Below are 14,113 nucleotides of genomic sequence, written 5' to 3' on the forward strand. Positions count from 1 at the left end.
GTAGAAATTGTAGCGTACACTTGAATAATTGTCACTGCACCAATTTGTGTACAAATTCTGGCTGATATCAGTCTCTCTGAGATCGGGTTATAAGATATAACCCATTAGTGATCACTGAGCTGTCTTGTTGAGGATGATATCAGCTCCTTTTCTGTGGGTGGAATCATTTCCTGAACACATTATTTGATACCCATAGATAGATAGAAATCTTTCTTTATTGAGGGTAAAACAGCTTCAGTGACAAGCACTGCTTTCCAAGCAGGCCCTCATACAAAGTACATTATAATATATACAAACATCATAATTAACATTTACACAAGATGTACACATTAAAAATTTAAAAAAAGGTATCAAGTTACTAGAAATACAACAAAAAAGTTCTTAACTCCCCTGAGTCACACTAGTGGGTTTCTGAAATCAAAGTATTTCCCATTGCAGGTAATCTAAGTTTCCCTCTTGGTGAAGTGTCCTTACATTACATTTTATAAGGTCTACTATTTTTTACTCCCACCAGGTTTACCAGCAGCAGGCCCTTCTATTTGGGGCTTGGGATGGTATTCTCCCTGCTGTAGGAGGTCCATCATTCCTTCCAATTAGGTTTCGGGTTCACAACATGAATGCTCTTCTTCTTGCAGGCTCAGAGGTTGTGGAGTCAGTTTATTAGCATGATTAGTGGGGGTTTGAACATGGTGACATAGTTTGACATAGTTGGGAGCATGCAAACCTATGTAAACAGTTTGACAATAAACTGTGCAGCCCCAGTACATTGTACACTGTACCATCCAACATATGCTTGAACTCAATCAGTCATTTGCATTCAGATGGTATTTCCACCACCCATAAATAAAAGACCCCATGTAATATTGATGGTGGGGACAAAATAAAACAAAATTTATGCAATTAATACAATTCAAAACTGATTCAACATAAACGGAGAAAATTAGCAACATCTTCAACTCATAAATAAAATAAAGATTGAATCTATGCTAGCTCTCATGGAAACATTTTTGGATGAAGCTTATAGGCCTAATCAAAGGTGCAGTGTGACGCGTTGCAGCCGGTCTTATCAAGGAGGTAGTTTTCAAAGCTTTAGCTATAATCTTTAATGAAATCTAGCAAATAAGAGATGTTTTGGTACTTGGTTTTAAACAAAAGGCACTATTGTTGAAACCTGTTGAACTCTATTACAAATAATAGTTTCACAATAATGTACTAACCTGGTATTGCATCCCTATCATATTGATGCTTAGTTTCAATGTCCTTCACCTTCTGCCACAGATCATTGGCCTTATCATGCAGTACCTGCACAAATGTTTCATAAGATGAAGCAGGTTTTCCCTCTAGTATGCTAAGGAGCTCTTCAACTTGATTTTCTGCACCTTCTACTTTTCCTATGGTTTCATATTCGTCTTTGGTAATAGCTCGCCTGGATTTCAAAGCCCGTAGTACTGGCTTGGGATCTTGTAATTCATCACAAAGGACCTCCAAGGCATCTGTCAGAATTTCTTGAATGATTTCCTGCTTGTCTTGTGCCATAATGCCTGAAGAAATAGATAATAAAAACAGATATCACTGTTAAATTAACACCGCTGTAGACCTTTTATGTAGGCCTACTTTATGTTTCTATTAATACAGAGAAAGAAAATCCAGATTTGTAAACCCTTTCTGCATGTTTTCTCATCGTACATGGATTCTCGTCAATATTTCACTCTTGTTTGTCATTTAAAAGCAAAGTTAGGGTGGAATTTAGAGGTAGTAATTAAAAATGAGTGGGGTAAAAAGGAAGTATGTAATTTGAGCAGGGTTAACAATAGGATAGAGATTATTGAAGTTAGGGTTAGGTTTAGACTTTGGGAAGAAGTAAGGGTACATGTAGAGGTATTGTGGGGGTAATGGGTCATGTTAATATTGGGTGATGGTAAGGTTTATTTATTTATTTATTACATCTTCTTTAGCCTGGGGATACCCAATCAGTGTAAAAACACTGTTTTCCATGTACAGAGGTCAAACAAAATACATCAAAAGGTTAAAACATTACATATGAAATATGTGTACATCCGTATCAAAAGGATGCACCCGTCGGCCGCCACATGTGTCCCACCTCACACAACAACCGGTAACAAGCACCACACCCACCCCAAACGGGGGCCACTCCATATCATCCCCACGTTACATGGCTTATTAATACAGAGATCATTCCATAACCATGTCACCCGGGATGACCTAAAGCGACCCCCACCCCAGATGAGCCCGGCACCCATCCCCAGCCACAATGCGAAATGAGGCACATGCAACAGCCGACAAGCACATCGTTCTGTCAATAAGGTTACATACAATAAGGGGTACTGGTTGGGTTAACATTGTGTGAGGGTAAGATTACAGTATTGTATAGCTAAACCATTATCCCTAAACCAAATGATAAACTGAACCTAAATGCCAATGTTAATCCCTAAACCTAATCCAATAAGCATTTTACTGCTAAACCATTATCACTAAACTTAATAATAAAATAAATAACTGAACCCTAATCCAAAATGCCAATGTTAATCCCTCAACATAATCCGATAAGTATTCTACTGCTAAACCATTATCCCTACGCCAAATGATAAACTGAACCCTAATCCAAAATGTAAAATGTTAATCCATAATCCTAATCCAATAAGTATTCTACAGCTAAACCATTATCCCTAAACCAAATGATAAACTGAACTCTAACCCAAAATGCCAATGTTAATCCATTAACTTAATCCGATATGTATTCTACTGCTAAACCATTATCCCTAAACCAAATAATAAATTGAACTCTAATCAAAAAATCCCAATGTTGATCCCTAAACCTAATCCGATAAGCATTTTACTGCTAAACCATTATCACTAAACTTAATAATAAATTGAATCCTAATCCAAAATGCCAATGATAATCCCTAAACATAATCCGATAAGTATTCTACTGCTAAACCATTATCCCTAAACCAAATAATAAACTGAACCCTAATCCAAAATGCCAATGATAATCCCTAAATATATTCCGATAAGTATTCTACTGCTAAACCATTATCCCTAAACCAAATAATAAATTGAATCCTAATCCAAAATGCCAATGTTAATCCCTAAACCTATCCAATAAGTATTTTACTGCTAAAACATTATCCCTAAACCAAATAATAAATTGAATCCTAATCCAAAATGCCAATGTTAATCCCTAAACCTATCCAATAAGTATTTTACTGCTAAAACATTATCCCTAAACCAAATAATAAATTGAATCCTAATCCAAAATGCCAATGTTAATCCCTAAACCTATCCAATAAGTATTTTACTGCTAAAACATTATCCCTAAACCAAATAATAAATTGAATCCTAATCCAAAATGCCAATGTTAATCCCTAAACCTATCCAATAAGTATTTTACTGCTAAAACATTATCCCTAAACCAAATAATAAATTGAATCCTAATCCAAAATGCCAATGTTAATCCCTAAACCTATCCAATAAGTATTTTACTGCTAAAACATTATCCCTAAACCAAATAATAAATTGAATCCTAATCCAAAATGCCAATGTTAATCCCTAAACCTATCCAATAAGTATTTTACTGCTAAAACATTATCCCTAAACCAAATAATAAATTGAATCCTAATCCAAAATGCCAATGTTAATCCCTAAACCTATCCAATAAGTATTTTACTGCTAAAACATTATCCCTAAACCAAATAATAAATTGAATCCTAATCCAAAATGCCAATGTTAATCCCTAAACCTATCCAATAAGTATTCTACTGCTAAACCATTATCCCTAAACCAAATAATAAATTGAATCCTAATCCAAAATGCCAATGTTAATCCCTAAACCTATCCAATAAGTATTTTACTGCTAAAACATTATCCCTAAACCAAATATTAAATTGAATCCTAATCCAAAATGCCAATGTTAATCCCTAAACCTATCCAATAAGTATTCTACTGCTAAACCATTATCCCTAAACCAAATAATAAATTGAATCCTAATCCAAAATGCCAATGTTAATCCCTAAACCTATCCAATAAGTATTTTACTGCTAAACCATTATCCCTAAACCAAATAATAAATTGAATCCTAATCCAAAATGCCAATGTTAATCCCTAAACCTATCCAATAAGTATTTTACTGCTAAACCATTATCCCTAAACCAAATAATAAATTGAATCCTAATCCAAAATGCCAATGTTAATCCCTAAACCTATCCAATAAGTATTCTACTGCTAAACCATTATCCCTAAACCAAATAATAAATTGAATCCTAATCCAAAATGCCAATGTTAATCCCTAAACCTATCCAATAAGTATTTTACTGCTAAACCATTATCCCTAAACCAAATAATAAATTGAATCCTAATCCAAAATGCCAATGTTAATCCCTAAACCTATCCAATAAGTATTTTACTGCTAAACCATTATCCCTAAACCAAATAATAAATTGAATCCTAATCCAAAATGCCAATGTTAATCCCTAAACCTATCCAATAAGTATTTTACTGCTAAACCATTATCCCTAAACCAAATAATAAATTGAATCCTAATCCAAAATGCCAATGTTAATCCCTAAACCTATCCAATAAGTATTTTACTGCTAAACCATTATCACTAAACTAAATAATAAATTGAATCCTAATCCAAAATGCCAATGTTAATCCCTAAACCTATCCAATAAGTATTTTACTGCTAAACCATTATCCCTAAACCAAATAATAAATTGAATCCTAATCCAAAATGCCAATGTTAATCCCTAAACCTATCCAATAAGTATTTTACTGCTAAACCATTATCACTAAACTAAATAATAAACTCAATGGCGTAGCCAGCACTTTTTCAGAGGGTGGGCAAAGGAAGGCAAAACAACTTTTAAGGGGAGAAAACTTTGATGAAGATGGTCAAAATGGGCTAAAAATACAAAAGAAAGGCCTAAGAATCTTAAATATCAGGGCAACCAGCATCCGGGGGTGGGACAAGAGGGGGCAAGACTTCTCGCAGGGGGAAGCTGCTCCCCTTTTCCCACCTGGCTACAAATCCTAAACTGTTAAGTATTCTAATGCTAAACCATTATCCAAAATGCTAAGCTGTATCCTAAATCTAATCCTAAACTGAACCAAAGTTCTAAACTATAAAAACTGGTCCTCATCCTAAATGCTAAATCAGTATCCCTAAGCCATATTCGAAACTGAACTCAATCTCAATTCTAAACCATTATCCCCAAACCAAATTCTAAACTGAACCCTAAACCTAATCCTAAACTGAACCCAATATCAATTCTAAACCATTATCCCTAAACCAAATTCTAAACTCAACCCTAAAACCAAATCCTAAACAATTATCCCTAAACCAAATTTAACATTTAACATTGAATCCTAAACTGAATCCTAAACTGAACCCATTCTTAATTCTAAACAATTATCCCTAAACCAAATTCTAAACTGAACCCTAAACCTAATTCTAAACTGAACCCAATCTCAATTCTAAACCATTATCCATAAACCAAATTCTAAACTCAACACTAAACCGAATCCTAAACTGAACCCATTCTTAATTCAAACCATTATCCCTAACCCAAATTTTACATTGAATCCTAAACCTAATCCTAAACTGAATCCATTCATAATTCTTAGAAACCATTGAATCCTAAACTTAATCCTAAATTGATAAGAATTCTAATCTGTAAAACAAATGCTAAACTGAATCATTAACCTAAATTGTTAACTATAATCCATAATCTGTTAAACTGATCCTGAACTAAGCCCTTATCCTAAATCCTAAATCAGTATCCCTAAACCGAACCAATATATTGAACCTAATTTTAATTCTAAACTATTATCCCTAAACCAAATTCTAAACAGAACCCTAAACCCAACTCCATACCATGTTACATTATTAATGCTTATCCCTTACCCTAAATTGACCCATTTTTAAAAATGCACAACCTTAGTTCCTAAACCTAATCCTAACTGAACCCATTCATGCATCCTAAACTCTATTAAACCATAAGTCCTTATCTAAACTCTTATAGCTAAACCCTAATATCATAACATAATCTTAAAGTGAGACCTAAACTCCTAAACCCATATCCATATATTCTGGCTTGTTTTGCAGCCCTAACCAAACTTCCCTAACTGGCCTTAGACACCAAAAACCAATTTTCCAATGCTTATGGCCAGCTCCCTTATGACTGAATCCTACCTCCCAGGGATTGAGTTTTAAGGTGCACTAGTCCGATCGCACATTATCGAAAACCTTAAATCGCCTGTCCGAGTGTGATTAATAGCACACCTCAATTCCTAAACTTCTTCCTAAGTGCAATTTATAAATAGTACGCCTGACAGCCCACCTTAACATTTCCAGAAGTACGATTTGTAGCATGCCTATTATTTTCAAAACTCAACTCTTGATCTCCAATGGTACATCCATGATACATCCTAATCCTTTAACCTAATCCTAAACTGAACACTTATTGTAAATCCTGAAGTTCCAGCTCCTATCCATAAATCCAATTCTAAACTGCATTAGGATACAAACTAGTAATTCCTAAACCTCGATTACATAGCTTGCATAATGATAAGACTAAACAGACATGGGTGAAACTGAGCTGGCTGTCACAGCTACAACAGACAGCAACAAAATGTAATATAAAAGTATGCATTAGTAGCGCAAACTTAGGGAGTGTTCAGAAATACTTTGGTGGGGGGGCTGAGCACTTGGACATTTTTGGAGTCAAAACTTTCTTGAGAGAATCTAAAACTTTTTGACCCCCCCCCCCCCCTTTAGACACAAAACCCTTTCCATGAGGTTAAAAAACAACTTACTCCATTTTAGACTTCTTCGTAGTCCACTTGCCCATTTTGCATACTCTTGCTATTACATTTAAGCATAAAACGCTGATTTGTATTAATTTATGTGCAATTGATAGATTTTCACACCTGATATTTTCAGTCACTGTACTCCCTCTGTTTGTTAGCTAGTGGACTACTTACTTTGGGTTGTTGTTAAGATTCTTAACACAGGACTCTATGGAGAGTTAGTTAGGCTAACTAAAATAGGCCATGATGTAATGCATCTTTAAATGGATCTGGCTTGTGATTGGTCGCGAAGATCCCACTATGGTTTTAATCCTCTGGGCACGTGCCATTACCATTAACTACATCGTACACAACAATTTGCGGCACGCTTGTACTGGCGCGAAAGTTAAACTCTCAGTGGTGCATTTAGCGCGTCTTGTACTACCATGCTTAGTACTTGTGGTTAAATTGACAGTGTGTTTTAGAGACCAAAGTCCCGGGGTAAAGTTCTGCTTAAAAGCCAAAGTACAAAATCGGATTTTTTATTCGGGCTTTCGCGATCAATAAACTGGTAGATTCCAAAATCAGAATTGTTCAGTATTGAAGTGAGCCATTATAATGCAAGATATTTTGCATTCAATAACTTTTATTTTCACTAATCATCTAATTATATAAACTCTTTATGACCATTTTGCTATTGAACACTTTAATTTTAATAGACATCAGTATAATTTTGAGTTCCACGGAATGTGGTCATCATGGTCAATAATAACATATTTTTATCAAAATTTGACTATGGCATAGTCTAACTCCATTTGTGCAGTAATAAATCAGTCACAATTATAACAATTATATTTGTTTATACATTTATTTATTTATATAGGCATACTTCCTACAAACATGCAAGTTTATGGTGTTTTTCACATGCTGTGACTTGTATGAAGTTCAAGTTCAATTTATGCATTCTAATTTTTTGAAAATACATGTTTCATTCTTATAACCAACTAGCGGGTACCCGCGCTTCGCGCGGGCCCCCGCTAGATGAGTAAATGGGAGCGGTTAGTAAACGGAGCGGTTAGTATAAACGATGGAAATGGTAATGGCAATTGGTATCGCTTTTAACAGCTCAATTATTACGCGGTTAGTGATGGTAGGCCTACCAGGCCTACCATTTCTTGCCTCTACATTGCAAACGACTTCCTTAGCATAAAATCTGTTGCGTAATTTTTGTATCAAACACCCTTTTTACTTATTTTTTCTTTGTCTTTCCTTTTTTCTTTCAGTTTTCTCTCTCTCTCTCTTTCCTGCGTTCCATTTCTCTTTCTTTTTCTTGCTTGTTCGCTTTCTTTCTCTCTATCTCTGTCTTCTTTCTTTCTTTCTTTCTTTCTTTCTGTATGTCTATTTTTTCTTTGTCTTTCCCTTTCTTTCTTTTCGTTTGTCTCTCTTTCCTTCTTTCACCAGGTTTCTCTTTCTTTCTTTCTTTCTTTCTGTCTTTATTTCCTCTTTCTTTCCCTCTTTCCTTCTCCTTTTACTTCTTTTTTCTGTCTTCTCCTTTTTTTCTTTCAGTTTCTCTCTCTCTTTCCTGCGTTCCATTTCTCTCTTTCTTTTTCTTGCTTGTTCACTTTCTTTCTCTCTCTTCTTTCTTTCTTTCTTTCTTTCTGTCTGGCTTTTTTTCTTTGTCTTTCCCTTTCTTTCTTTTCGTTTCTCTCTCCTTTTCTCTTTCTTGCTCTCCCGTTGTTTCTCTTTCTTTCTTTCCATTTTTTCTTCCCTCTCTCCTTCCCCTTTTTACTTATTTTTTCTTTCTTTTTCCCTTTTTTCTTTCAGTTTCTCTCTCTCGCTTTCATGCGTTCCATTTCTCTCTTTCTTTTTCTTACTTGTTCACTTTCTTTCTCTCTCTCTTCTTTCTTTCTGTCTGTCTATTTTTTTTTTGTCTTTCCCTATCTTTCTTTGTTTCTCTCTCCCTTTCTCTTTCTTGCTTTCCCGTTGTTTCTCTTTCTTTCTTTCTTTCCCTCTTTCTTTCCCTCTTTCCTGCCCTCATTCCTTCCCCTTTTGGCTCGGGCCCGCGCTTAGATGAGTAATCAGGAGTAAACGGTAGCAGTTAGCATAAACGATGGAAATGGTAATCATGGCAATTTGTATCGATTCAACAGCTCAATTATTACGCGGTCAGTGATGTGGTAGGCCTACCATTTGTTGCCTCTATTTGGAAACGATTTCCTTTAGCATATATCTTTTGCGTAATTTGTGTACCAAACACCCTTTTGACTTTTGTCTTTCCTTTTTTCTTTCAGTTTCTCTCTCTATCTATTTTATTGCTTTCCCGTTATTTCGTTCCATTTCTCTCTATTTCATTTTCTTGCTTGTTCGCTTTCTTTCTTTCTTTCTTTCTTTCTTTCTTTTAAATTTGTTTCTGTTTCATCAAGTAGGCCTATAATAGCAACATTGGGTTTCAAGATATCCTCCCCCCCCCCATATTTTGATAAGGGCAATGGTCCATACAATCACCCCCAAGAAAGTTGACATCTGTAGGCCTATATACATGTGGGTTTCTGACAATATCAACCTCATATTTGGCCAAACTAAAAAGTGCCCATTTTTGCGGTCTTCGTGCGAATTTGTTCCACTTTTGCATCATATAAAATACCGTGCAGGATTCACTGTAGGCCTATTTCAAGAAATTGAAACGGACCCTACCTATCCCCATATCAAAAGAAATCTACGCCACTGTTAATGTTGCCAAAAGGTGCTGGATTCACTATTATAATATGCCTACTTCAAGTTCAAGAAATGTTTTTCATATCTCTCCCCCCCCCCCCCCTAATGTCAAAAAGAAATCTACGCCATTGAGATATCATAGTGTTTCGCTATGGTTACCATGCTAATAATGCTCCACCCTCCCCATCGAAATTCATCACAACATGACAAACGAATAAACTCAAATTATACTTCCAATATTATAGGCCTACCTTGAATTTAAAATCTTCGGAAAGTTATCACAAAATAAGTTACCAACAGTCATCGTAAACGAATGCAGCTGATTTATTATAATAGCGGTTGCGGTTACCATGCTAATAATGCCCACTCTCCATCGAAAGTCACCACGAACGGATAAACTATATGATCACTTTCAAAAAGATCACTTAAAATTTGTCGAAATCATGTGTGTAGCGGTTACAGCATGAAATATCCGCCGTGAGCAGTGTGTTTGTCTTGAGCATGCGGCGTATAGGATACGCAGTATTTTAAAGCTTGTCCGTAGCAAACGAAGCAACGCGTGGGTTCACCATTGGTTGATCTACCAAATAAATCCAAATAATTCTTTGTATTCATTAATTTATCTATCTATCTATGCATTTACCATTCATCCGGAAATGCTAGAACTTATTTATTTATCTATTTATTAATTTATAATTTATCTATAATCTCTGAGATGATTTATCTATAATCTTCAAAGTATCGATTAGTATCGATTATCGGCAAGTTCCTCTTTAATAGTATAGATAATAAAAGTAACACAAAAAATGGACATTGAGACGCAAAAATTTGTATGTTCTTGTTCTTGTGTTTTCTTGTTAAAACCTTTTTGACCCCCCCTATAATGAGCAAAATTGACTGCAAAATTGAGATTGACTCCCCCCCCCCCTTTTTTGGAGACCTAAAACTTTTCCCCCCACCATTTGCCCCCCTACCTAAGTATTTATGAACACTCCCTAACGTCCATGTAGTACATTCCAAACAGGCCTAACTTTTACTCAAATTTTGATGTGCTGTCCAGCTATTAACACCCAAAGACAACAAATTTGTTGCTATATTATATAATAGAGATAATCAAAACTGAGAGGTATACAGGTAACACAACTTCTAAGTTCCCCCTAATACTTTTGAAAATAAGTTGAAAAATATTTTACGAAATGTAAAAATGTAAAAAGATATGTATAGCCCTATTAGTTTTATTCCTGTGGACCAATTTATAGCGTCACACATCATTGCCTTCAGTAACAATGGTCAATTATGTAAGAAAAGCGGCCGTTTTAAAAGTTGCACCTGAGCCCATAGCAGTCAGGTTTTCTGTATTTAGGGATTCAATCATGTGTCACCGTTGTTCATCACCGATTAACAACGGTGCGTCTGCGTCGTTTGCGTGGTTTACTTCGCGGGGACAGCTTTAGCTTTAGCTTTAGCTGCCCTCGCGAAATAAACCACACAGACTACGCAGATGCATCGTTGTTACTCGATGATGAACAACGGCGTAAACATGATCGAATCCCTTTCAACAACGAAAACAAGCTAACGGTCGTCTAATTCACACGATTATTTCATGAGGAATGAACAGTTTAGTCATTGTCACTAAACACAAGAAGATCGATGCTTTCCTGATGATAGCAGCAAAAGAACTACAGAATAAAAGAGCAGTATTTAGCCACTTCCTCCAAAATAATGAAAACATCATGTAGCGCACACAAGTTCCAATTATGGCAAATTTCTGACTTGTATCGGCGTATACGCGCTTCAATAACTTATGCGTTGGCGTATACGCTACTGGCAAATTGTGGATTCATCACGGATTAACAACGATTGGCGCCTGCAAAAAGGTATAGGAAAAATTGTTGAACAAACACATGAATTGGCCTGGCCTGCTGAATTGTTTGAGAGTTGACTCCTATGGACTCAAATGCAACTTTTAACACAGTTTAAAACTGTCTCTTTTTACATAATGAACCATTGTGACTGAGCGCAATGACACGTGACGCTATAATTTGTTCCATAGGTGTAAAACAAATAAGGCTACACATGTCTTTTTACAAGTTTGCATTTTGTCAAATATTTTTCGATTTATTTAAAAAAGTATTTAGGGGAACTTACAACTTGTGCTATGGGCTCAGGTGCAACTTTTAAAACGGCCTCTTTTCTTACATAATTAACCATTGTGACTGAACGCAATGATGTGTGACGCTATAAATTGGTCCACATGTGTAAAACAAACAGGGCTATACATATCTTTTTAAAATTTTACATTATATAAAATATTTTTCGACTTATTATAAAAAGTATTAGGGGGGAACTTAGAAGTTGTGTTACCTGTATTATACGTAGGCTTAGCTGTATACTGTACACACTATAAGTGTGTTTTGAAATCTCCTCAGTCCCAGTCGTATATAATTAGTTTAGCTGTAGTACAGTCACAATCCAACCAATGAAGGTATATAATTAGTTTAGTACACTCAAAATCCAACCAACGACAGTGGCACAGACAAGGGGCGTAATTTGCTTCATGTGACTGACTTCTAGGAATGTACAGGGAATAAGGTCTTTTGGTGTGTGTTTGTATTCAATCTAACCATGCATAACTAATTAATACAGAGTCAATTTCAATTGAACACAGAGTTGCCAGATTTGGGCTACTATTTAATGTTAAGCACCCTACAAATTGCGCAATATTTGTCACCTGCATTGGCTCAATATGTAAGTACAGTTTCCAATATGCTCCTTTCCAACTTTGCATTGAAAAAAAAAAGTGGCAATTCTGTCAAAACACCGCAATTCACAGGAAAGGAATGCTACTATCAAAGTTAGTTCCATGCGACCACACCACTGTGTTTTTTTTTTTCTTTTTTATTATTATTACACTGACATTGAGGTTCACTGTAACTTAAATAATAATAAATGTTAAAGAAGGAGGCGGCCTATATGATTCACCTTAGCAGGGCGTAAGACAATGCCAGACACAAATTAATATATGCGAGGATCGGAAATAAACGATGCAAGCCCGAGAAATTATGATTTAAATGACGTGTGTGGGGTTTGAGCAAATTGACATATGAAAATTTTGAGAAAGAAAAAATCAGGACTCAGTGGGGCTTGAACCCCGGTCACTGGATTACCGGTCCAGAGTCTTAACACTGTACAACCTGATAATAGATAGACAAATATTTCTTCAGAATTCATGGATCAAAACATTTCTCATAACCCTGAGTGAAATAATAATTATGTAAAACCCCGGTGTAAAACAGAATCGCTGTTAGAAAAGTTGACCTCAAATGCACTCAATATGACTTCACCCCTTTTACTAGCATCCTAAATTGTGGTACAGAAATTAAGGTAGGAGCAATTACTAGACTGTACTTTGAATTGGCTATACAGTCATGCTAATGAAATAAGTTACCAACAATTTTCACTATAATTCTATGTTATATGTGAAGTGGTGCTCCTGGAGCACAGCAACAACACACTGCTCCTGTAGCACAGCAAGCAGCACACATGCTCTTGGAGCACAAAAGTTATTGTGTTCGTAGACAATGGTAGAGCACAAAGGTTTGTTTAACTAGTGGCACTTCCCTGGTTTTACATTGTTGGTTATTCAGGATATAGCTTGTTATCTCATGGCGATCATGCACTGGGATCATGCATACAAGATACACAAGCCAGGACATTAAGCTGAGACTAATATGTATACAGTCTCAGCTTAAAGAAGGCACTGGCATTAGTTACTAGCCTTTCAAGAAGGCTCTGCCTGGACCACTGTAGTGGGAGCGCCACCTATAATATTCCACTGCCGTCGCGGCTTCGCCGCTCTGACGCGCCCGCTCAGCGCGAGCTCGCCCCCCTAGGATCGCGAGGTCTTTGACAAAGACTAATTAGTTACAGTTAAAGGCCGATTTGCTCATTCAGAAAATTGTAAATATCATCAAAATTCAGTATTTTGCACCTTTGATAAAATCAAAAATATGGCCTGCAAGTGTATTAAAGACAAAATAGGACATTTTACATAAAACTGTAACATCTCTACTTTAAATAATGAAGAAGGAGGCGGCCTATATGCTTCACCCTGGCAGGGCGTAAGACAATGCGAAACGCAAATTACTATATGCGAGGATCGGAAATAAATTACGCCCTGCCCGGGTGAAGCATATAGGCCGCCTACTGCTTCATTATTTAATATATAATTGGCCGCTGAGACACAATGAAAGAGTTATCATGGGGACTTAACATGCTTAAGTTAATTGAGATTGCCCGAGTACCGACTGTGAACTCAGGTAGTACAGTGGTAAAGCTCTGTACCGGTAATCCAGCGACCGGGGTTCAATCCCGCTGAGTCCTGATTTTTTCTCTCTCAATATTTTCATATGCCAGTTTGCTCGAGCCCCAATCACATCTCTACTTTAGTAGAAAAATTAGCTACATGTTTTTGCATGGGGTTTCAACTTTGTCAATACTGCTGTTTCCCTTGTTTTTTATCAAATTTTTCATTTTAAAAATATAAATGACAATTTTAATGACTTATCCTTCACTGTTAAGCAATTTATGC

At 36.0% G+C, this 14,113-nt stretch overlaps 2 protein-coding genes across 3 annotated transcripts in view; one reads left to right on the forward strand and one right to left on the reverse strand.

Moving 5' to 3' along the window:
• Positions 1-14,113, forward strand: part of LOC140171855 (uncharacterized) — a 384,363-nt gene that overhangs the window by 289,263 nt on the left and 80,987 nt on the right. The window lies entirely within an intron of this gene.
• LOC140172019 (uncharacterized) overlaps positions 1-14,113 on the reverse strand; it is a 57,129-nt gene that overhangs the window by 41,717 nt on the left and 1,299 nt on the right. Inside the window, exon 2 of the mRNA XM_072195367.1 lies at positions 1,218-1,541. Coding sequence (XP_072051468.1) covers positions 1,218-1,536 — 319 coding nt within the window. The 5' untranslated portion in view covers positions 1,537-1,541. The remainder of the gene's footprint in view (positions 1-1,217; positions 1,542-14,113) is intronic.

This window comes from Amphiura filiformis, chromosome 15, assembly GCF_039555335.1.
Source record: "Amphiura filiformis chromosome 15, Afil_fr2py, whole genome shotgun sequence".
Classification (NCBI taxonomy): Eukaryota; Metazoa; Echinodermata; class Ophiuroidea; order Amphilepidida; family Amphiuridae; genus Amphiura; species Amphiura filiformis.